Genomic DNA, 25,758 nt, shown 5'->3' with positions numbered 1-25,758 from the left:
TTATTTGTTCATGATGCCTTTATTTCATAGTGTCAATCAAGGAAGTAACTATGCTAACTGCTCCCATGAAATGTAAGGGTGGAATGAAATGACTTGTTGAAAGAAGGCACGACTCCTCTGAAGGACTACTTCACTCATAAATCCATTCTTGAGCACAAGATTTGTAATCCACAAGTTCTTCAGGCTGGAACCACAGACTGATTTCATTTTGCGCACTCTCCACAGAGTCACTGCCATGAATGATGTTCCTTTAGAGAAGACAAAGGTGTTAGGATATTTGGAGAAGTAGTTAAAGAAATAAAGACTGCTTGTAGCTAAGTTTATTTTTAAATTCCATCATACATTTGTAAGATGAAAGTACCATCCATAATCAAATTATTACTAACCACTCAAGTCTGATGGTTGTATAAGCTATTTACAGTAACAGCATAGTATTCCAGCTGTAGTTAAGTTTATAGTCATGCATGCTTTTGCCAAACTTCAGCTTGTGCATCAATGCTTGACAAAGATTAAATTGACACTCCTGACAAAATACTAATATCTAGCCTGCTTTCCTTTAAAAATATTTTCAATTAATTGAGTTATCGAGTTGTTTGGGGGCACACTTCAAAGTGTTAGCAATCACTTTTAAATCAGTCAAGGTCTAATTTAAAGGTTTGGGTCAAATTCTTAAGAACTATCTCCTTGTTTAAAATGTAGACAGTGTTTCTTAAACTTTGGCCATTAGAAATCAATAAATAAAAATCTGGGGATTTTGCAATGGATAAAATACCTTTATTCCCTACATTTTGTTTTTAAGAGGATGGAAGATCCCATTTAGTGAATAAGATGGATTATACAATTGTTGCATTTATGTACTCTTTCCTCTTCCCTGTTTGAGGGCCTTTTGAAAGTAAATTTTATTTTATACCAAACATAAAATTAAGAATTGCTACTTCAGTTACTTTATGTTTGCCATACAACAACAACTCTTTAACACCAACTTGCTAGTCAAAAGGGAGTTTCAATAGAAATCATTCAGCACTTGGGGGTGAGTGAATCTCCAGCACAATATAGCACCACCTTTAGATATTCTTTACCACATTTTATATTTGGGGCTTTTGGAGTATAAGATTACAATTCCTATTAGCACAAAGCACTTGGACTTGCGCTTGAGGCCTGCTAACTATTGTTAGATTTCTGAATATTTATACCTAAACATTGATTAGTAGTGTATTTTATAAATTTGTTAGTACCATTAAGTGCTATATAAACATTAGCATAACAGGATCAATATTTTATATACATTAATTGTATCTGACATTACTTTTGAAGCAATTTTTGATTTCTAGCAGGGCTTTCGATAATCTATAAGGAGTAAATTGCAGCACCAACCTGCCCACTTGAATACAGAAATCTCCACGAATGGTGCCTGGCTTGGAATCTGCTGGATTGGTTTCTCCCAGCATTACTCTGCCTGTCTTCACAACATTAAGTCCTTCCCAAACCTATAAAAACAAATAAGTTTATTGAATAGGTGCAAATACGATACTGTCAGAATGAATAGTTGTGGGCTTTATCGTATTATACATATATTTAAAAGTCATATACTAATATATTTTTGCTTTAGCTTTATAGACCAACTGGAATTACTAGATTTAAGAAGCTTAGCAAAGAAGGATAGCATTTGGTTTCCATGTTGGCCAGCAGGAATCATACAAACAGGAATGAAGATGCAACAGTATCTTCACACTTATGTTTACCTAATTCTGAAGTAGACCAAGTCCTATTCTGGAGCTTTTATCCAATAATAATAATAGATAACAATATAATCACCACTAAAAATCCCATTCATTGGGATTTAGTTTTCCCTTTTAAATTGCAACTGAATTTGCTATTTTACAGAATGAATTTCATGTTTCTATGCATTATTGTATAAGTTTTTGTTTTTATTTATTCCAAATCTATCATCATTCAGTTTACACAATCTTAGGCTTTAATATGATGGAATAAGGATGTTTAATTTACTCCTGGATATATTATGCGGTATCTGCTATCATATCCCCTAACCCTATCCCCCTGCTTTGGATATTATGTGCAAAGTTTTCTAGTCCAGGAATGAAACCTGCTTGTCTCATGTGGATAAATCCCATCAAAATGTTATTACCGTCACAGACCAGATGTCCAATATATTAAATAAAGCCTATCATATAATAAAAAATACAAACTCATACAGAGCACCATAAACCACCTTGTTCAGGGAATTAACTTCCCCCAAACCACCACACCATTCCTGAAATGGGCAGAATGCTATGGTCCAAAGGAGAAAATAGCAATCCTTTGCTAGAACAATACTTTAAAAATACATGTAGCATTTATTATCATGCATTACATTTGTCTTTCCCTAGAGGGAAACACATGTTCATGTTATATAAGAGAGCTGGTAAATCGCCCAACTGTTAAATTATTTTTCTCAGGAAAAACGGGGGTGGGTGGAAATTAAATAAATGTTCATAAATTGATACTTACCATGGCTACTACAGGCCCAGAATTCATATATTTAACTAAACCTAAATAGAAAGGCCTGTCTTTCAGGTCAATATAATGTTCTTTAAGCAGTTCTTCAGATGCCTTTAGAGAAAGGAAATACAGCAATGGGTTAATCCTCTATTATCAGTGGAAATCTATTTTAAGTCTGTCTTTTCTGAATGGCCCTGTTTGCACCAGCATCAATGGGAGGGTTTAGCAGATCAAGCGAAAAGCATAATCTAATTGGGAGGTTGGGGAAGGAAAATTAACTCCTGTCAATCCATTATCCAAACAAGGATGAGAAAATTAACCTCTTGTCCAGGTGCCAGAACAAAGTTCTAAGACAGCCTTCAAAAATGGGATAAACAGAGGCACTTCACCACCGGTTATTTTATACTCTCTGCTCATTATCGCACCAACCCCCTTTTAAAAATGTGAAATGGAAAATATAGCAAATTGCTCCCTCAAAGCATTCTTTTTGGTAGCTTGAAGAAGCTTGAAAATGTCAATTCCCACTTTTCACGGTGACATTTCTGATCTTATGCTGCTGGTATGTGGGGGGAAAGTGATAATGTTGCCTGCATTCTGTGAACACAACTAAGAATATCACACCAAATAGTAAACACAGCTAATCCCCATTATTAGTTTGGATAACCAATCTTAACAGATTATCCCATAGTGTTGTTACTGTAAAAGCTACATGCCATCTTACCACGTAGTTTTCTAACCAAAGTCAGACAAACTCATTTCTATAGCTTTATGGTTTTAAGAGAACTTTCTACAACTTAGGAAACAGAGGATTGCCAGACAGATCAGTAAGAAGATAAACTTGAACGTGCAGAACTTAAAAGTGATTTTGTTTTCATATTGAATATAATCAAAATTAACTGACTTACTTTCTAAAGCAGTCTGCACTCCACCTTGAATTTTGTACAAGTTGCTAGAAATTTACCTTCACAAATATAATCTGAACTGAGCTGAAAAGATAATAACCATAATGTATTCCTAGACGGAGTCAAATCACAAGAATGCAGAATGTTATCATTAGGTGAAGTTTTTGGATAAATTCTATTTATATGTTTTAAAAAATTCAGCTGATGTCAGAAAATAAACACCATGAATCCATGGCTTCTTCTCTGAATTTTGATCTCTCAAAATTCAAAATTCTCAAAAAATGCTAGTTCTGCATTTCTATATGTGGGTAGAAAGAGTGCATGCTCAAGAGTTAAGAGGAAGAATAGAATGCCAACAATCATATATGAATTTGAAGGACAACAAAATGTGGGCTAAAATAGCTCTGAATTGCTTAATCTAACTCAGCTGTTCTCAACCTATGGGTCGCAACTCCATTTGGGGTCGAACGACCATTTTATGGGGGTCGCCAAACAACGCGATCCGCCATTTTTTCCCTTGGGGGCGCCGCCGCGCATGCGCACATGGGGCCAGTGCCGCACATGCACGCCGCACATGGGGTCGGTGCCGCACATGCGCGTCGCGCATGGGGGCGACACAGCACATGCGCGCTGCCTCGCGCATGCGCAGCGCGTCCTTATGACCGGGGTCGCCGTATAAAAAGGTTGAGAACCACTGATCTAACTTAAACCAGAGTTCCCCAACCTTTCAGGATTGGCAGATTGGAGGAGGGTGGATGGTTTTGTGGGAGGGGTAAACTCCCAATGCTTGCACAAGTGGAGCCATAAGCACCTGTGACGCTCTTGCGAGTGGGGCTGTGTGTGCTCACTGGCCAGCCACTCATGCAGCCCGGTGGCCAATAGGCTGCGGGCCGGTAATGAGGTGTGGCCCACAGGTTGGGGACCCAACTTACAAACTGATGCAGTTCAATATATGAGAATATTTTACTCATATAGAGAGCTTACATATCTATCAATTAACCAACACATGGGCCAAATACGAAACTTACATGGATCATTTTCATAGCTACTAGATGAAAACCCTTCTGTTCAAACCGTTTGATGATTTCACCCACTAATCCCCGCTGGACTCCATCAGGCTTGATAGCAATGAATGTACGTTCTGTATTAGAAGCCATAATTCTGCAAGAGAAAAGCAGAAAGAAACCAGTGAAAATCAGCTGCAAAACAGTTCAGTTTTACCTTTCTTAAATAGAGAAAATTGATGGTGACTAGCAAGTTAGAACAACAAATAATTTAAAGCATGTAAGAGCCTAAGCATGAAAAGGCAGATTATGTTAGGTTTGTATACAGTTTGCTTGGCTAAAGGAGGGGGGGGATGAATAAGTGAAAGAGAGGAAATTAGAGCCCTTTTGAAAGACTCAGTGCTATCACAAGACCATTGAAGTTAAATACTTCATATAAAAGCATGTTTTTAACAATGGAATCAAGTCTGAAGAGATGAAGTGTCTTTTGTGAAAGGAATGCACTAGCTCTATCATTTCTGGCTGAGCAGTCAATATGATAAGTAAGCTCCTTCCAATTCTGATGTTTCTAGAATGTATCTTTCTGGCCACCAAGAAGATGCTGTTCGAGTTTTCTTCCTGTTTTAAATTCTTTTTAAAAAATTAAGAAAAGCCTGTATTTTCCCCTAAAAATGCTACATTAAAATCCTTTCTAAAAATGGACCAGCCACCTGCTAATCCATTCCTCTGACCTGGTCTGCTAAAGTAACAAACTATTTCATGGTCAGTGTATAGACAAAAATGTTCATGATTTCAAGGTATCATTAAACTACAATATCCAGAAACCTTTGTAGTATTACCAATATAAGGATTGCTGGGAGTTATAGTTTATTATCAGCTAGATTATCATAGAGCAGCCAGTTTGTCTTGCTGTAATGGTTAATGCATCTCCGGTAATCAGGATATCATGATTTCTAGACCTGCCTGAGGCACAAAGGCAGCTGGGTGACCTTGGGCCAGTCACTCACTCTCTGCTCTAGGGAGGCAAAGACAAACCTCTTCTGAAAAACCTTGCCAAGAAACTTTAGGTAGGGACTAGTCCAGGAAGTCGCTAGGAGTCAAAAACTGACTCAAAGGCAAAGAAAAAAACAGTATAGGCTCCCTATACTTTTTAAATTAGAACTCAACAGAGACCCAAAGAACATTCATATCATTCGTTTCAAAATGGTTATTATCAGCAGCTTCACCAGTTTTGGGCATAATCGGTGAAGCTTTCCCGAAACTGGATTGTCTTCCTTATTATAACACTGACGCTGATTGTGCTTCTACCACAAAACGTTTCTATACCGGATCTGTAAAGACGCATAGACCTAAAAGGGACTCGCGGAGACTGTTCATCCCGCAGAGTCGCGATCTGGGGGCAGACGGAGAGATGCCATCCTCCACCCTTCGGCAATTGCGTCCCGAGTTTGCCTTCTCTCGGCTGTTGAGCGGCCCTTCCCTTTGGGTCATCCTAAAAACGTCCTGAGGGCAGCTTCTCTTCCAAAGGCTAGCAGAGGCCGCCCATCCACGTGTCACGCTTTGTTCTCGCTTTCTCTGGCTCGCGGGCGGCGACACGTGTTCGAGCTTCCACTCGCACCTCAGCAGCCAGGAAGGCCCCGCTCTCGTCGCCAACAAACGAACGTGTAGCGTTGACTCCATTTCCGCGGCAGGCGAATTGCTCAAGCCTCGGTGGGTCCACCCGAGAGGAGGAGAGCGCCTCGGCCGCCTTCGCTTACGCCTTCCGGAGACCGGAAAGGAGGAGCGACGCCTTCCGCCGGCTCAAAGAGGCGTCCCCTAGTTGGGTCCGTGGAAGGTCTTCAGAAGGAAGCGATTTGAGCAATTGCTCATTCTGCTTTCATGGCAGCTGCAAATGAAAGGGTGATCGGGGGGGAGCGCCCCCCTCCCCCCCGATCACCCTGGTTTGCTAGATTGGCGGGTCCCAGTCCTCCTTTTCTTTCTTTAAAAATCTGTTTTTCCTTGGCTCCAAGGCTTCGGTTTTATTGCTTCTCCACTCCGAAAAGGAGGAAAGCAAAACACAAACCACTTACCCCAATTACAGGAAAATCTGATCCAGGCAGGCAGGCAGGGCGGCGTGATTACAGCGGCTGCCTCCTTGAAATCCTTCTGGGGAAGAGGAGGAGCGAAGCGAGGCGAGGCTGGGTTAAAGCAGGAGTCTCACCAACCCACCGCCTGGCCGCAGCAAAGAAGGCGGGCCACGCTGTCTTGTTCCTTCCTCCCCCCCCACACCCCATCGCGTAGGTTGCCCTTCCTGATTCGCGAATGGGTTCCCCCCCCCCGAGAAGTCTGGCATTGGAAGTGGGTGGAACATCTTTTTGATAAGGAGAGCTCTTCCTGCCCCCGCATTTTCTCCTCGAACGAAAGAGACGGAGTTGGCGCTTTTCCTTAACCTGGCTTCTAGATGTGGGTGTCCCCCCCCCCAGAGGTCCAGTCACTCCGATCCAAATATGTCCGGTACCTGCTGCTTTTTCCTGCGACTGGGTGCGGAGAGGTAGTCTCCGTCTATTGATTGTAGAGAACATGCGGTAAGGATGGAAACATGGCAGAACCAGAGTAGGTGATTTGTGGGCAGAAGGCACTAAGTTCACTAAGTTCAGTTTCTTTACAGTACATGAAGTACAGTTACATGATTCTCCTTCTTGCGCATGCGGCCACTCTTCCATTTTGGGTAGTGTGCGAAGCTTTTGCATATTATGTAACCCCAAACCTCTGTTTGCACTGTTGGGCTGGCAGATATAGTATCTACTTAAGACTAAGAATATTTGCCCTATTCACCTCACTCAGCCTTTTCAAAACCCCATGGCACATTAGCGGATAAAGAAATTGACCTTAGAGATTAATAGGTCTCACATTATCCTCTAGATCTAGAAGCAAGTGCTTCATATTTCTGTTTGTGCCTTTTTTTCAGGGTTTTGTGCTTAATGGCCTAACCTAATCCATTAGAAGCAAAACAATGAGTGAAGTAGCCACAAATGTCCACTAAAAGAATCATGACATCTCAGTGTCTTTGGAAACCACAAAAAAAAAAAACAAAAAAAAACATTACCATTAGGATTCATTTAGACATAGTAGATGGCAAAGGTTTTTGCTTAACTTTAATCACAATAAGCAGTGGCTATATTTGGACTACACATGACATCATGGATAATTTTACCCTTGTTCATTAACTCAGTTTGTCTGGGTTCAGGAAATCCAATGAATCAGAAATCATATCAGTTGGGTTTATATAGCCATTGACCCGCAACCTAGCCAATCATACTTTAGCAAGTGTATTGTCCTAACTTAGCCCATACAAGCTTAGCTTGATACAAAACGCTTTATTTTGTTCGAAGCTGAGAATGCAATTCATAACCTGAGTTGATTTAGAATAACTGCCTACATTCATTTTGTGATACTAACTGCAGTCGTCTCCTGATTTTAAAGAGTAAAACAATGTCTCAGGAAACCTCAGTCTTCAACTCTCTAGAAGCATTTTTCCACACGTGATCAGACCTGGGGCCTTTTATGTGTTCTTGGATCCTACAGATCATCTGTTGGTGCTACCATTATACCATCCACCCAGCTGCACAGTAGCATTCTTGCCCAAGCTGGTTGATCTCACTCCAGAGTTGGTATGCCCAAGATCAATGTGTTCAGAAATGTCAATCTTCCTTTATGAATGCTTGGGGATTTCATGGTTACCATGACAATTATAGGCTTAATCCAAGTCACCCCAGGCTTAAAAGACAGGGGAGGTCACACATTCAAACTTGTATGTATCTTGGAGCAACTCAGATATGATCTGATAGTGGAGACATATAACTAATCATAGTGACCAAGGCATTAAAAGATGCCACTACCATTCAACAGAAGAATGGTCTGTCCAAGGAATCATGAAGAAAGCTTGAGGAGTACCTGGGAGGCAACTCGTGATGCTGGGGAACCTGTGTATCCCAATGCACAGAATCCTTTGTGAGATGAAGTCTGCCACCTGGTTGCTGATTCCCTGTCCCATCTAACTGATTTAAGGGTCAGGGAAGAAACAGGGCCTGTACTGCGATGAACAGCTTTTTGTAGGAAGGGGAGATGTTGCAGGATCTTGAATGTGGTCCTGGACCTAGCCATATCAAAGCATTATTACCTGGTTTCTAACTTCCCCTTTTAGAGGAAGTTTTTGAGGTGGGAAATAAGGGAAATGACCTTAACGTTTCTGCTAGAATTTTGGTAACCGTTCAGTACCATAGCCTTGGTGTCCTGGGCTGCCTGTGAAGGAGAGAAGAAATCATTGTTATTTGCTGATGCCATTCTTTCTGAATATCTGCTCCCAGTTGGTATGCATAGAGAGTTGCATTTGGGCTCTTGGGCACCCCAGCATAGCACTCCAAGTCTTGACTCGCTCCTCTATTTTAATATGAAGCTTCTGGGGGAAGCGCCTCTGACAGAATGGAGTACAGTGCCATCAATACATAGATAATTTCAATTGTTTCCTCTTTTCCCAAAGGAGAGATGCAGTAGAAATCCTGAACCAGTATCTTCAACCTAAAGTTCTGAATGGAAAGAAACAGGTTGGCACTCAACCCCAGCTGTTAATTTAGATGGTGACTTATTTCTAACTTTTGCTTCAGATGGAGTTATACTCTCCCCAAAATACGTACATAGGTTTCAATATTAAGCTTGCAATCTGGTTTCACACACACCCTGATGGAAGACGTAAAAGCCATAACTAGGAGGAGTTTTGCCCAACTTCACGTTGTACAAGTTATGTGGCCTTTTTTGGAATGGTCATAGAGAACAGCTATTACTATCCTTATTTTTCTCCAAGCATGCTCACATGCTTCAGCTAGGTCTGTTGTATAGATAATTTCTTGGAAATCAGCATACTATTGCATATATCCCACAACTAGGAGAAAAATGTAGCACAATGACATGTACTTTGAAAGCATGCATCTAGTGTAATAGATAAATGGGTCTGTTTATTAACCCTCATTTTCCAAAACAGAGTATTATATAACACAGCAACAGATGTAGAGCTTAATGGCTGTAATGTTAATCTTTTCTTGTAAAATCGTATTTCATAAGCAGCTATACTAAATTTGCCTAAAACTGGCTCAGGTGGGAGAGCCAGTGGAAGAGATTGGTGTAAGAATTTAATTATCAGTATTAAATCTTTATTTTCCAGATATGTAGTATGTTTGAAACTCAGATATGTAGTATGTTTGAAACAAAAACAAAGCTGAGTTTTTATGAATCTTTTTTACACACCATAAATTCCACGATTCTTCATTTCAAATTACGTTGTAGTGCTATTGTATATACTGTAATATCTGTGACACTTTTTAATTCTTTATATCTCACTTTCAATATTTTTATAACTTTAAAGTGAAAGCTCCTATGCTCATCCTTCATACAATTCATATATTTAATGGCAAATCATTTGTATAATATTGTATAATATGCATCCACAAATATATTATTAATACTCATATACTTATAAAAGATCACTATTGTAATCTATTTTTCAGTGAATCATAGGTTGACTTCAGTCTTTGTACTTTTTTCAGAATCACTGCCATAAATATATTTCTAAATAAAACAGTGTTAGGTTTCTGCTCATTCTGCTATATGTAGGCTAGAAAATGCCTCTGGCCTATCCTTAGACTAGAAGGTGTAGGCAATGAAATTTTGAAGGTAAAGTCTGAAGCAGGTTAGTTTGGATGGTACAAACTACCAAGCTTTGCATATCTATTGTAGGCAGCATAATTTTTTTTTTTAGGTTGAACTATTTGGCAGAGGGGTTTACGTATAATCAATACTATGGGAAACAAATAATGAGTCCTATAATGAAACTGGTACACTTTTCCTTTCTTGAGAGTTTCAGCATCAGAACTTAGGAAATCAGAGAGGAGGAATCTATCTTAAATGATCCATACTGAAAAGAGAAAGAAGGAATTCCCTTCATCTTATCTGTAGTACTTTTGTACCATAATTTTAATTAGTAATTCCAATAAGAGATAATTAGTAATTACTAAAAGATAATTTCTTCCAGTTTGGCAGTTTTTTAATGTGTAGAACTTCACCTCCCATCTGTACAATTAAAAGCCAGGCTTTTTAATTGGAATATCAAAATTGACACCCTTCTAGAAAATATGGGGGATACGGAAAGTTGCTATAGCACATATCCAAAGGTGAAAATTGAATCAAGGAACTCTCTAATAATTTTTGTTCCTTTCAATTGTATTATAGAATACTCTTTGCATGATCAAAGGTGTTAATTTTGCCCTTAAAGAGAATTCTAAAGTTGCAGAGAACCATATGTTTTTATTAACAAAAAATGGCTGCTACCTCTTGTAGCTCACTCTGAATAAGTCAGTTCAGTGCTCAAACACTGTTAATGTTTGATCACGTATAGATTAAACTCTGCAAGCCAAATTTGCTACTCTTCTGATGATTTCAAGAATACATCCATAATATTTTCTTGGCAACGATATTCCCTACTATTCCTTTCTCCTAAAACCTTACCTTTGAGATTTTCTGGTGATGTTCTGTCCCTTGAGATCCAACTTTGCTTAACTTTTTGATATCAGTCAAAGTCAATCTGGGGATGAGAGTTCAGAACTGACCTTTATATAGCATCCTTGTGTGGAGATGCCTCTGGTTTCAGGAATATGGACCAGGTTCTATAACACATAGCCCTGTCTTCCAAGAAAGGGGAGTAACAGTATTACCTAGGAATTTCTTCTCCCCCAATACTTGTTACAACTCTTCAATGTGAATCATTACAACTTGACCTCATTTTCCATATGCCACAAACATCACATGTCATGCAAAATACCATGTGTGATCTCACTTTTTAAAATCTACACTCCGATGCATCAGATAAATGAAATCGCAGTCCTACACTGAGAGACATCTATAGTCACATTCCATTTTGTGAAACATTTATAGGTTGCCCTTTGTTTCATTTCAGACTGTAGATTGGTGGATGGCCAACTTCTACTGTAATACAAACAGAAATGAATAGATTTTCCTGGCAAGGAAAATATTGCAGTGTGGCTTTCAGATACACATTTTTATGAGATGCATTCTACAATTAGGTGATTATTGATGGGAGAGCCCTTACCTTTGTTGTTATGTAACATCAAAATGGTACTTTGGAGAAAAACCTTGGCAGAAGAGCTTAATTCATAGGCTTGGGGAATGATAATCTAAGGGACTACTTTGCCTGCCATTAATCTGCATGGCTGTTCAGACCAGCAGAAGAGGCCTTCTCAAAGATACTGCCGCTCCCAGTCCGAACCATACATGGAAAGAGCCTTCTCTGTGGCTCCTGGGCTGTAGAATACACTACCCATTCTCCCAATATTTAGAATATTGATAAAACACATATCTTCCTTTAAACTTTTAACTGTTTATTTATTTAATAATTTATTTGGGATTTAATTCTATTGGCATTGCTTGTTTGCCTTTTGTATTCTCAAAATTTGTACTTGTGTTTGCCTTGTAAACCACATTGAGTATTAAATGGATATAAATGCAAGGTATAAAGCCAATAATAAAAAAGGCAGAACATTATAGAATAGACTTTTATCTGTCTAGAAATATCCTTTGTAATAATAAAAGGTTTAATTCAGAAAAGATTTGTATTTGTGAACCACCCAAAGTTGGGTGGAGTCTAAGATAGTTTAGGATGGGTGTCCATACAAATCTAATAAATAAAACAAGTCGGTTGGTCTTTCAGGTATCATTTGCTGCAATAGGTTCACAGCATTGTTCTATGTGGTTAATATCTACAAATGGTTCAGTCCAGCTAAGGTCAATGAAACTTACTCTAAGTAAATGACATGGAACATTGAAAATTATTGATTGTAATTCAGTAACTATCTCAAATATAGGGGAACATGATATGTATGCTGAATTCTATTCACTGTGCCACCTGTTCCATTCATGTACTTTGCCCTACCCTAATCATTCAAGAAAACTAGATAGATGCAGTTTCCCCTAAACTAGTTAGCTCTATTTTTTAAAGTTTCCTTGGGCTATAACCCTGCAGTGATGAAAGGATTTGATTTAAAGAAGAAACATAGAGCATATTTTATACTCTTGCAGGACCAGTAGAGGGAGCTCATTAAAAGGCACACGACTAAAATTGTGTCCTAAATGCCAATGTTATTTGTATGCAAACAGCAAAGTTAAGTCACAGTTAAGTCATACAGTAGTTACTGGAATTTCTGTTCAATGAATTAAACATAAGAATTAGAAAATAAAATAAATTAGAAAATAGATTTTAACAACTGTGCGAAATCAATACCCAACTTAAGTTTAGCAATACTCTTAATATTTGTTACTTTCTCCCTTGTTACTATTTCAACAGGAAATTGCAGGCTAAGATAGTTTGGAAACAGAACTAAGCAAATGTCAAATTGCAGTATTTATTACTGCTAGCTACTGTATGTCTATGTGAAATGGGAAGCTAATGGTGTTGGAACTCATTCAGAATATGAGACCTAAATTTTGATGTGCCCAGCCTTTCCTCTTCCTGTAATTGCTACCCTATTGTTCTGAATAAGAAAAAGGAAAGATTTTTAACTTTTCAGTTGTAAGGATCTCAGATGATCAGGATCTTTTCTTCAGAAATTACAGTATAGCATTAAATGTTCAAGTAAATACATACTTGCTCATTTTTCTTAAAAATGTGTCTAGACTGTAATTTTAATAATTCAAATTTTCTGAGATTTTACATATTCAGGTTTGTACAATTTTTCTTATTAACCATCTTTTCTGTTAATTTTTGCCTTAAAACCAAGTACCCTCCCCCCAAAAGGCCAAATAAACACAAAATCATTTTGTTCTCATCTACCTTTATCTCCAATTTTTCTTTATTATCTTCTGTCCAAATTTAGATTGCAAACTCCTTAGTGACAAAAACTTACAATATGCTCTGTAATATTGTGTGTATATTTACAATGACATGTAAATAAAAATATGGGATAAACACATCATTTGCAATAATATATTAATAAGGAGGAATATTAATCAATTAAAGAATTAAAGGTTACTAATATTTTTTCATTATCAATTTTAGCTCTACAGGTTTCCCTTTTCATTGTGAAATTAAGGTTAAAATGTTTTTGCTTCGTTACTCACACCTAATAAGGTTCATCTTCTTCGGCATCCTATTAACTTTTATAACACTCTTCATTCTCCACTATAATTTGTCTCTGCAACTATCAATTTTTCTACAAATCAAATAATTATTTTTGCCAGCAGTTATCATTAATTCTCCCACTCTCTTCACTCCTCATTCTCTTGCAGCCAGACTCTATCTTCACATTACATACCGATGATAAACGACCCAACCCACATTATAACACGTGGTACGAATCAAGCCTATATAAGGTCTTTCAGTTCTCTGTGTCATGTGAACTCGGGAAATTCGCTGGAGTAAATTCTATTTAATGTGTGGGAAAAGATCCCATGGAAACAGTTTTATTGACCAATCCTACGCATGTTTATTTGAAAATCAATCCACTGGCACTGCAGCTTGAATGTTTTTGCGCATTACTATGAACTAAGCCAAGGTTTCTGTAACTATACGTTATCGAGTAAAGCAAATGAGGTCGGGCTCACATAACAAAGACACGTCAAGGCTTACAAAATCAGTACACCTAGCTTCACCCTATACATTAAACCACAACTGTTGTGCTGCGTGAAAGACACGCCGGTGCCAAGTAATCGTGCAGCAGACTGCACAACCTAGGTATGAACATTGTGTGCACCGCCTTGAGCTCCAGGAGGAAAGGAGATACAGATGCTTGGAAACTTATTTAGAGATAAAGGTGGCTAAACGGAGTGGTTCAATCTGAATAATTACCCATCAATTTTCTCCCTGAATCATCCACACAAACCGGGACGCCGCCTGATCAGCCCATCCCTTCCCCAGCCAGCCAGCCAGCCAGCCAGCCACCTACCCAAGTGCCCCGCCCCGCCCTAGTTTTTTTTCCGTGGCACGTCAGCAGCTGTAAGCTCCACCCCCACTGCCGAGGCCTCGAGAAGTCGGGCCTCGGTAAAGCCCCGCCCATTTTTGACGCCACTGCCCCGCGTCCCCTCCCTCCGCTTCGGCGCCGTGGGTGAGGTCAGTGCCGCGCGCCTTTCACCCAGTCTTCCTTCCCGTCCAGATTCCGTTGCGGTGGGAGGTGCTCCATCTCTTGCGGGTTCTTCGCCGCCAGCCTTTGCCGCCCGCCCTCCCGCCCGGTCCTTGTCGCCGTCTGCTCCGAAACCATGGAACTGGCGGACGGCGTGGTCTACCAGGAGGATCCGGGCGGCCCCGGCCCGGCCATGATGTCAGAGCGGGTGTCGGGTCTGGCGGGCTCTATCTACCGCGAGTTCGAGCGGCTCATCGGGCGCTACGACGAGGAGGTGGTGGCCGAACTGATGCCGCTGGTCGTGGCGGTGCTGGAGAACCTGGACTCGGTCTGTGCGCACAGCCAGGAAACCAGCGTCGAGCTGGAGCTGCTGCGGGACGACAACGAACAGCTCCTCACCCAGTACGAGCGGGAGAAGGCGCTGCGTAAACAGGCCGAGGAGGTGCGTAGGCGGGGTGGGGGGGACTTGGGGCGCGGTGGTGGGGCGATGTTGGCAGCCACGCAGGGTCTCAAGAGACTTTTCTGCTTACTTGGACGAGGGGAACGAGGGCTGGAAGGATGCGTTGGAGGAGTGGCAGGACTGTCCGTGGTCAAAAGTTTGATGGGGAGAGGATGAAGAAGCTAAATAATAGCCTGGGACGGACTTCCATAACCAAGCTGGAAGTAGGCTATTTGTCAGGCGCATGGAGAGCTGAAAAAAGTGTAGAAAAGAAAAATCCACGAGCAATAGGCGTGGGTGTGAATCTTGTGGGGGAGGCCCAGTGGTGGAGCTGCTTGTCCCACAGTTGGGTTAAAGGATACTGTTGAAGGAGATGCTTTGATTGCATAGCTTGTGATCCTTCCAGAGGAATCTGATTGGCTGCTGTTACCCAGGATTCTTGCCAGCTGTATCTTGTGACGCAATGGGTAGACTAGGGTGAACTTCTGAAAGGCTCAGTTTATTGCTTTCAACACTGTCATTCCCTGGAGCAGTAATTTTAGTTGCGGTAGTTGTCATATGTTTGTTGTGCAATGTTAGGCCTCAATAAATCCATTCTTGTAGAGGACTATGTTTAGCAAGTTGTGGAGAATGAAACTTTGAAGCAACAGATAATGTCACTTCAAAGCAACATTTTGTTCATGAATCTCTAAGACACTTAATATCAGAAGTGAGATTACAATACATTTGATACTAAAAATTATAGATAGGATGCATTATGTAAAATAATTGCTAGTAATATGCTTTATGTTGCTATCTTCTCTCTATATTTATAAATGAAACTTTGAATTTTAAATAGATGAAAGAGAAAAAAAATAAGTATCCCTTCCTTATGCAGTTCTTCCACCTGTAACATTGAAGGTTGCTTTTCATTAAACAATAGCACAACTGAACATTTTAGATACATTCTTTGATAAAGGCATGCTGCTGATGCTTGGCATTCTAGGTTCACCTTCTGCTGCATCCAGAATTTATTCATTTATTTAAAACAACCTTTATTATTTTGTATAACTTGAGGGCAAATATATATAATACTTTTTCTTTTTCCTATTTCCTCCACAAGAGCAACCCTATGAGATGGGTTGGTCTGAGAATATTACTGCCCCAAGGTGATCCAGCTAGCTCTCATGCCTAAGGCAGGACTAGAACTCTCAGTCTGATTCCTCAAAACTGTGATGCTCATGAGTTGACAACTTTTATAATATTTCAGCAACATATTTTGAAGAGTACTTAAAGTATAAGTACTGTTGTGCTATTTCTTCCATTCTTTAGGGGAAAACTTTCTTTTGACTTTTTTAATCAACTAAGATGATTAAAGGCCTGTAGACTAAAACATATGAAGAATGGTTGCAGGAACTGGGTATGGATAGTCTGGAGAAAAAAAAAAAAGGACTAGGGGGGACATGATAATATTCCAGTATTTGAAAAGCTGCCACAAGGAGGAGGAGTTCAATTTATTTTCCAAAGCACCAGAAGGCAAGACAAGAAACAATGGATGGAAACTAATCAAGGAGAGAAGCAACCTGTAATTAAGGAGAAACTTCCTAACAGTGAGGATAATCAACCAGAGGAACAGCTTGCCTTCAGACATTGTGGGTGCTTAATCACTAGAGGTTTATAAGAAGAGACCGGAGAGCCACTTGTCTGAAATGATATAGGGACTCCTGCTTGAGCAGGGGATTGGACTAGAAGACCTCCAAGATCCCTGCCAGCTTTATTCTGACTCGGATTCTTTGTGGGCAGGATAGGACAGTCCCAGGATCCTGGGCATTCATTTGTTAAAACGCTTGATATTGCTGCTTAAGAAGCAAATGATACTGAGAATGAAAGATAAATTAGGATAGACACTATCATCAGAAACAAATATGTCAAATAATATTTGGTCAAGATATGTAGATGAACTATGTCAATTAGTTTTGTAATGAATTAAAAATGATTATGGTAATTTTGGCTGTGAGTTACCAAATTATAAGGAGTTACAACATTAATTATATAAATGCATTGATGAATGCAAGAGTTAACTTTGAAATGATTAGTTAAATTTATATTCATATATGCATTTGACAAGAATATGAGTGGAAATGGACTTTTTATTGAGTAATAATTATTTGCTAGTTATCCATGGAATTTACCTGAACATTTGCTTTGCTTAAACCCCAGTTAAGAAGAACTAGGAAAAAGACCTGTTACAGAATTTAGGGTTATTGATGTATAGAATCATTGTAGCAAATTAGATGGATTAATGTTCTGACTTGACATTAGGTAGAATAGAATAGAATAGGTTGGAAGGGACTTTGGAGGTCTTCTAATCCAACCTCTTGCTTAGGCAGGAAACCCTACGATTTCAGACAAATGGTTGTCCAATCTCATAGAAACTAAAAAAATAAAATATGTTCTTTTATTTATTTGAACAATTCTGAATGCCATCACTGCTGTGGTGTATTTACTGTTGAAAGACAATTGCAATAGTAATGGTTGTAATTACTATGATAGTACATAGCTAGTGGTATCCTTCTACCAGCTATGCAGACACTGTTGACAAGCTGAATTCCTCACTTCTCTTGCCTTCCTCTCACCTTCTGAAATCTCTCTAGAAAACTGTAGCACTTTCTAAATCTGTTTGGGAGTATTATGTGAAGTGGAGGAAGTATCTAAGAAGGCGACAAGGTATTATATGTAGTCTATTAGGATTTTTATGCTAGCCTCAGTTAAAGCATTTTAATTTTTATTTCTCTTATGATTTATGGCAGTAACATTATTACTTTATGGTAGCATTTGAAGTAAAAGAGATACCATAACTCTTGTCTTGTAGTCAAGAATATTTTTGTCTTTATCATTATTTCTTTAGTTTCTGAAGGCAGTATGTGTCACATGGTATTTGTAAGGATTCTTTTGGCTAAAGAAAAGGGTAAAACTATTTTAAGTACCTAATGCACTTGGCTTTTTTCTATCATTAGTGTTATCTTGATCTTTTCCGAAGATATAATTTGTGCCAAACATTTTCTCAAAACAATCTTTCTGATATTGATAGGGCTAAAGATAGTTTTATCTGAGATGTTTTGAAATGGCCAGAAACCAATGTATGTTCTAATCATCAGCACATAACTGTATATGCACATAAGTCTCTTGACTAGAATATATGTTTATCCAATGTATATATTCATAATTTTTGTTTTTCATCTCAAGAATACCCTGGACAAGAGATTATATATCTCTAGTGCAAAATTACATAGCTTCTGTCATTTGGTATTATGAAATTTTTCCTTAACACATCCAGTGACACCACCTGTAGAGTGTTCCTTTCTGCCCTTATTATATGCTTGATATATCTGTGTTTGCTTTTATTTTAAAATTAAGTTGGTTGGGAGATTTCCTACTTTTAGGATATGAAATTAACCCCCTCCCCCCACATTTGTATGTATGTACAGAAGATCATTTGTATTTTCCCTTGTGCTATTTTGCCTTCTTTGTTTTTACAAATCTTGCAAACCAAGATTACATCAGAATTATGACATGTCCCATTCTTTAAGTATTTGTATCCTGATGTTTAATGAAAATATGTTATGTTTTTTTGAATTAGTTTCATTTCATTTTTGAATTAGGTTTCATTATTTCTCTCATGTTCCCACAAAATAACCCAGGGTTGTTTGTTATCTATTTCTTTTTTGTCCCTAGTTTTGCATATCATAGAGATGAATATTTGCTGATTTTTTTCCATCAAAAGAAAGTCCTAAAAGATACGTTGCATAACTTTCTGGGCTAAAACTTTACTTTGAAATCCTTTAGAGGTATACTAGCTGAATTCTAGCTAAGTATTCAGTGCTATATTTATACAGAGAATACTAAATAGAACCAAAACTGAAATGCTATATGATTTTAACTATTTTGAATAGTTTTTAAATCGTTTGAATTGCTGTTTTATTAAGAATAAAAAGTTTATGTTCTATTTTGAAATTTCATTTGGATTATCAGGGAGGCTCAGGATAAATGGATTAGAAACTCACTGTTAAACACTGAATAATCTCTTAAAAACTTTGAGATTCAAAGGATTACTAAATAGCTTAGTGTGGAGTTTATCTAAGAGCATCTGTAGGAAGCTAAGATGTGTCAGCTGTGTCTCTCTGTCAGCAGAGCAGACTTAAATTGGATTCTCCATCCCCAGTGTACATTTTCCAAATCTTGGATTGTTGTGGATTCTTTGGAATAGCTATAGGGAGAATGATATTAATGTTTATAACAATACCTGTATGGTAAAAGTAGAATCTCCCGCAAGTTTAACTTTATTCCTGATGATTTCATGGAAATGTCCCAGTAGTTTTTTTTAGTAACAGTACAGAAGTGGTTTGCTATTGCTTTCTTTCTGGATTTCTTTTAAAAAATTCCAATATAGCCTGTAGCCCTTCCATCAAAGTATTGTCCAAAATAAACTGCTTAATTTCTGAGCCAAAATAATATGGTCCAGGTGCAGCCAACACAGGCTGGACATATCCCAACATAGACAGGATAAAAATTATCCCAGTAAGAATCAGGACTGTAGCCTCTAATATAGTATAGATTTGGATACAAACAATGTGTACTTCTTTTGCTTGTGCTCCTTAAATGGTTTGGAAAAGAGATTAAACAGCTTCTACAGAGTATTTAAATATATATACAATGTTTAAATATACTCATAAATACATTTTCTTTTGACACAGAAATTTATTGAATTTGAAGATTCTCAAGAACAAGAAAAAAAAGAGATTCAGATACGAGTAGAAGCTTTAGAGTCACAAACTCGGCAACTTGAACTGAAAGCAAAAAATTATGCTGATCAAAGTAAGTAAAAAATATGTGTAAATGCTAATGAAGTCATCCCAAAGGTGCTTTTTTTCACGAGGCAACTGGGCTTTCTTGTTTTTCTTGAAGACGTTTTGCTTCTCATCCAAGAAGCTTCTTTAACTCTAATCAAGTCCTTTTAAATGTCTCACACAGTTCATTTATATTTTGGAAGTGAAAATCATGAAAGAGGCTTGTACCTAAACAATTCCCTAGTTATGGTGTTTTGTTTATAGATTTGTGTATCCACCCATCTCAATGCATATACATGTGCACACACATAAATACACATATGTGCATGTTGACTAGCATAAAATGCACGAACACCAGGAAATTTATAAAACTATAAAAGTTTTAATAAGATAAAACACCAAGCTTTTGCTGGCTACTTCCAGCATCGTCAGGGTAACTTCCAGTCGATGGGGGAAGCTATTTATGGATATGGCGCTCTCTGCGCCCAGCTCCTAGACCTCGTCACAGGTCCCAGCCAATCCACCTGTGCTTTGATCGTAATTTCCGTATTGCTAGCCGTTGTTTCCTTGCTTTCCTTGCTTGTATCCATATCACCACCCTTTCTCCCCTCCTCATGTAAAGGGAGGTGATATGGATACAAGCAAGGAAAGCAAGGAAACAACGGCTAGCAATACGGAAATTACCATCAAAGCACAGGTGGATTGGCTGGGACCTGTGCGAGGTCTAGGAGCTGGGCACAAAGAGCGCCATATCCATAAATAGCTTCCCCCCGTCGACTGGAAGTTACCCTGACGATGCTGGCAGTAGTCAGCAAAAGCTTGGTATTTTATCTTATTAAAACTTTTATAGTTTTATAAATTTCCTGGTGTTCGTGCATTTTATGCTAGTCAACATGAATTTACCCAGGAATCACCTTTTTGTTTTTAGTATTCTTAATAATAACATGTGTACATGTATTTTATTTTGTATTAACTAGTATAATCCATGTAGATACTAACCTAGTTAAAATTTTTGGGGTAGCTGAGCGGACAGTTTTGTGAAAGATGTTCAACTAACACTTGGAGTGATTTGTCCATCTGAAATAATCATATAACAGCCATTCTAGATCTGCAACAGGCTGAAATATTAAGAAGGATTAAGAGGCAAAGAATTTTCTTGGGGAAAAGTTCCATAATACATGCTGAGACTGATTTATGGGTAAACATGTTTAAGATTTTTCATAAATCCCCAGTCACTCTTATGAATCAAATCTGGGATGTACCGTACTTGTAGTCTCACTTGGGATATACTTGTAGTCTCGCTAACCAGATTTGACTTACTTTAGATCAGCTACGTTCAAATGGATTCTATTACCTGTAACTTGATATTTTTCAAGTTAAAATGATTCAAAATATTCTTAAAACTTTCCAGGAAATTTAGTGGTAAAAATTCTCTCTTATTTTATAATAATTCTATATTACTTAAATGTAAGCAGATGTAAAAATTATTTCTGATGAAATAGCTAAAAGTTTCAGAAAGAATGCAAATAATAATAGAAAAAATGTCAGTCTTGACATGTACTTTTCTGCAGTAGCTATTCAAACTGTTATTTTCTTTTTAAATAGAGTATTTAATACTCTATTATAAATACTTTGATATATTCTGAAACAGTTTTATCAGACAACATCACTTCTTTGTAATCAGAAGGTTTCTCCCATTCTCCAGCAGCCTAACAAGTTGTTAGGGTGCTGGGTATTTGGTCACCTGAAGTGAAAGTGTGACTGCTGACATTTTTTCTTGAACTTTCAAAGTTTCTTATCTTTCCTAATTTAACATTTTAGTTTATTTTCATTTAATGAACCCAGAAGCCTGTAAAGCATCAACCTAAAATATAATCTGTACTTCTAACACTGTTTTTGGTTACCAGGTAGATTCTTAGAAAACCATAAATTGGGTGACTGCAATCCAGTGTTTGTTTATCTTGTGATTTATAAATGTTTAAAATGTTTTTGGCCTCAAAATGCTTTGCATATCTCTACCGGGAATCTTCATTTTGCGGTCACAATTGGAGTTGGTAATTCCTGACTAAGTGAATCCCTCATTCAGTAGGAAATCATATGATTGTGTTTCCAGCTTGAAACTGGAAATTGTTTAAATAAAACAATAAAAGATAATAGAACCCAAGAAAGCAAAAAGAATTACAAGAGAAATAAATATATAAAAAATTCCCTTCCTGGAAAATGATTCCTCACCCAGTTTGTGGCAAGTGTAAAGAGATCCCTAATATCCTCACCTCTTCTTAGCTAATAAATATAAATCTCTCCATCCCACAATCCATTTCTTGTAAGTATGCAAATTGGATAAATAACATCTTATCCAGTTACCAACAAAAGATCCATACATAATTCTTAAGTTTTAACATTAATTGATTTATATAAAACTCACATCTCATCTTTAACTATAACAAAATCCCATTTAAAAGTTGAAATGGTTCCAACTTCTTAATATATAAAAAACCCTAGGACCATTTCCCCTTTACAAAATACATCCCCAATACACAATGTTCCAAATACCTTCTTATCTTCAAGTGTAATTCCATATCTCCACTTTATAGGCTCAACCACTTTTCACAAGTATAAAATAATTCCAGTGTCCAAATACAAACAAAAAACTGAAGTTAAGCATAGCAGAAAAAAATAATTTCTCCTTTAAAAAATCTGTCCAGATTTCCTTATTTTAAAGAAAAAAAGCTAAATGTAAAATCAGTTTAAGTATGAAATAAATCAAGCAACAAATTTGTGAACACCTAGAGACAAAGTCATCATCAGAAACCAACATGGATTGGTCAAAAACAGATCATGCCAGACAAATATTCTTTGACAAAGTGACAAAATTAGTAGACTAGCCAAATGTTGTGAAAATAATTTATTTAGACTTCAATAAGACATTTGATAAAATTGAGCACAATCTGCTACTTGATAAGCTAGAAAAATGTGGGTTAGACAGCATCGGCAGCAGATGGATTTGTAATTGGCTGACCAACCACACTCAATATGTAATCTTTAAGGGAACTGAATGTATAAGAAGGGATGTGGTGGGGTACCCCAAGGCTCTATCTTAGGCCAAATACTCTTCAATATCTTCATCAATGACTTAGACAAGGGGATAGAAAATGAACTCCTCAAATTTTCAGATAACATCAAGCTGGCAGGAATAGCCAAATCTCCAGAATATAGGCACAAGTTATAGGAGGACCTTGACAGACTTGAACACTGGGCCCTGTCAGATCTGCCCCAGTCAGATCCCTTAGGGCAGGGGTCTCCAACCTGTGGGCTGCATCCCACTACCGGCTGCGGCCTATTGGCCACTGGGCTGCATGAATGGCTGGCCGGTGTGCATGTGTGAGCACATGCACACAGCCCCACTTGTGTGACCGTTGTAGGTGTTTGCGGCCCCACTCGCGTGACCATCGCCCCAAACATTGCAGGTGCTTGTGGCCCCACTCGCATGAGCTGTGGATGTACATGCGCACACAAACGCATATTTAAACCTTTCACAAAACTATTCCTTCTTTCCTCCCTCCTCCCCATTCTGGGCAGCCAACCCCAAAAGATTGGGGAACTTTGCCTTAGGGAAGAAAAACTCCTGACTCCATTTGGTTGAAGTGAAAAGTACTTTTACCAAGAGATGCTGGTTGCACTAAAGTCAGATGTAATCTGAGTTTCCCACACAACAACAAAGCTATTTCTTTCAATCCTGTCCCTCCCCCCATGACCTGTCCAAACAGCCAATGCGATGGTGCCTAAATGTTTTCGAAATACTGAGGTGTTTGGACTGGTAACTTTCCACACTCATGGTAAATGGCCTTGAAGACACCTTGGCACGAACCAGTCCCACGTTGATCAGCTTTTCTTCAGCTGTCATCCCATCCCCCTCCCAAATTCCCCCACAAAAATACATACAGCTTTATTGTTGCCCATTTGTTCCCCCCCATGCTACCCCCCCCCCAGTCCTTTGATGGCAGGACACCAGCATGGCACCAAGCCGAAGATGGTGGATCTCACAGGCCCTATCTAAGAAGATGAAATTCAGTGTAGAGAAAAGAAAGGTTTTACATTTAGGCAAAACAACTCCAAATGTACTAGAATAGGTGGTACCTGGCTCAACATTAGTAACTGCGAGAGGGATCTTGGAATGATTAGGGGATTAAAGGCTAAAACATAGAAAGAATGGTTGCAGGAATTGGATATGTTTAGCTTAATGAAAAGAATGACTAACTTCCTTAAACTTCCTTAAATTAATTGACAAGTTCTAAAAATAGTTAGCAAGAGAAGTGCACAAGCCTAGTGTCCTCAAAAGGCTCTAATATGCAGCTGGAGCAAAACGATTAATTCCCCTGTCTCCCTGCCCCCTCCCCTCCTCCCGAGATAGAGGTTGCTGTCTTGTGGTCTCTTCATGAGAAAAAGGAACGATTGTAAGGAGAAACACCTTGGGCAGTTTCACATCAGAAGACCAAAGGGAACTGATCCACATCCACTTCTTTGTAGAAACTGCAAATAGCCAGCATTATTTGCCTGTCTTCAGTTGGCTGGCTTCCCCCAGAAGCCGATTAGCTATCATCCTCTGGTTGCCCCCCTCAGCTGGAATAATTACAAGAAGAGAATTCCATTTTACATTTACATTCATTGGGGAGGAAGGGATTATAAAAAAGTAAGTGGGCACATGGAAAGCAGTGCACTAGTACCAGCAGCCACAAGTGTCTTAGGCAGACAGCCCGGTGTATTTTCTACTATTATGCCCTCTTTCTTTCTTGTTAATCCCTTCCTCTTTAATCTCTCCAGCTATTAGAAATTTTCTGTTTGGTTCACCCATAATAGATTTTTCTTAAATTTTGTATGCTTGAGAACTTTATCTTCCTCTAATTTCTAGTGTCCTAGGTTACTTGTATAAAAATATAGTACTGCCATATCTGTCTATTCTAAGCTGCTTATTCACTTGGCATCTAGGCCTTCCTGTGATTTACTTTTACAAAGGAAGATTGTTCTTTAGAAAATAGGCAGTTTGGCTTAAATTGTCATTTCCCAGAGCTATATGTATTCTTTATTTAAAGACCTATAAAGATCTATAAATTAAGAGTAAGAATAGTGTCATTTCTAAATGTAATATGGCCTAACTGAAATTAAAATAAACATGGAATTTGGACTGTGTAGCAATATCTCAGTTTAAATGTTATTGTTATGCTTAAACTTAAAATAACTTAAAAAGAGATAGTTCTGTGTAATTTATTTTAAAAATGTCCGCCTACTCTTTCCCAGATTCATAAAGTTCTTTATTCACTAAATAATACATATAATGTAAATGATGAATTTCTCTATCTGTTGTTTGGTTACTTATCTTGTAGGAGTTTTGATTTGACCAGCATTGTTGTTGGTAATGCTCCTGTATGCTAGTCTAGCCATTTGAGTTGAGTATTTATTCAGAATTGTAGATACACAAGAAATAAAACTTGTGACATTCTTTTCAGATGTCTTGGCTTCACATGCATTGACTGTTTGCATGCCATTCAGTTGAGAATCTTGCTAAACATCATGCATGGAGTCTATTTTTTCTACTTGTTCTTTGGGCTTAGATGAGAGAGTAACCCAACCAAAAAAAGCAAAAGCTTGTTATGGCAGCCAAACCCTGACATTTTCTTTGCCACCAAAGGAACAAATCCTGATCTGTAATCCTAGCTAGTGAGAGTTGTAAGTATGGAATGTATAGCTAACCTGCAATTTACGCTTTAAAAAGAAGACTATTATGAGCAATTAAGGTAGGTACACTTTTACCATTTCAATTAATAGCTTAGACCAGTGATGGCGAACCTTTTAGAGACCGAGTGCCCAAAAACTGGCCCCGCCCTGCTCCACCCCCTGCCACGCCCCCGCTCTGCCCCCCCATCCCCTGCC

At 38.4% G+C, this 25,758-nt stretch overlaps 2 protein-coding genes across 10 annotated transcripts in view; one reads left to right on the top strand and one right to left on the bottom strand.

Moving 5' to 3' along the window:
- LOC120308267 (nucleoside diphosphate kinase) lies at nucleotides 1–6,629 on the bottom strand. Of its 2 annotated transcripts, none has more exons than XM_039344083.1 (5): nucleotides 6,475–6,629; nucleotides 4,430–4,562; nucleotides 2,509–2,610; nucleotides 1,375–1,487; nucleotides 1–248 (listed from the first exon to the last, which is right to left on the bottom strand). In XM_039344083.1, exons 2-5 carry the CDS (start codon nucleotides 4,556–4,558, stop codon nucleotides 131–133), a joined length of 462 nt encoding a protein of 153 aa, XP_039200017.1. In that variant the 5' UTR covers nucleotides 4,559–4,562; nucleotides 6,475–6,629; the 3' UTR covers nucleotides 1–130. The 2 variants fall into 2 exon arrangements, with proteins under 2 accessions (XP_039200017.1, XP_039200006.1); XM_039344072.1 differs by lacking the exon at nucleotides 6,475–6,629 and adding an exon at nucleotides 6,024–6,100.
- A 7,972-nt stretch (nucleotides 6,630–14,601) lies between these two features.
- SPAG9 (sperm associated antigen 9) overlaps nucleotides 14,602–25,758 on the top strand; it is a 98,143-nt gene continuing 86,986 nt past the window's right edge. For 6 of the 8 annotated variants that reach the window (XM_039343992.1, XM_039344017.1, XM_039343985.1 and 3 more), the window contains exons 1-2: nucleotides 14,602–15,007; nucleotides 19,738–19,858. In XM_039343992.1, the coding sequence (XP_039199926.1) occupies nucleotides 14,702–15,007; nucleotides 19,738–19,858 (427 nt within the window). In that variant the 5' untranslated portion in view covers nucleotides 14,602–14,701. The remainder of the gene's footprint in view (nucleotides 15,008–19,737; nucleotides 19,859–25,758) is intronic. The other 2 variants (XM_039344027.1, XM_039344002.1) reach the window with 1 other exon arrangement.

The sequence above is a fragment of the Crotalus tigris genome, unplaced genomic scaffold (assembly GCF_016545835.1).
Source record: "Crotalus tigris isolate CLP2741 ecotype Arizona unplaced genomic scaffold, ASM1654583v1 scf7180000017551.9496454, whole genome shotgun sequence".
Taxonomy (NCBI): Eukaryota; Metazoa; Chordata; class Lepidosauria; order Squamata; family Viperidae; genus Crotalus; species Crotalus tigris.
Note: the sequence above shows the minus strand (reverse complement) of the source record. Positions and strands in the feature narration are given on the sequence as shown.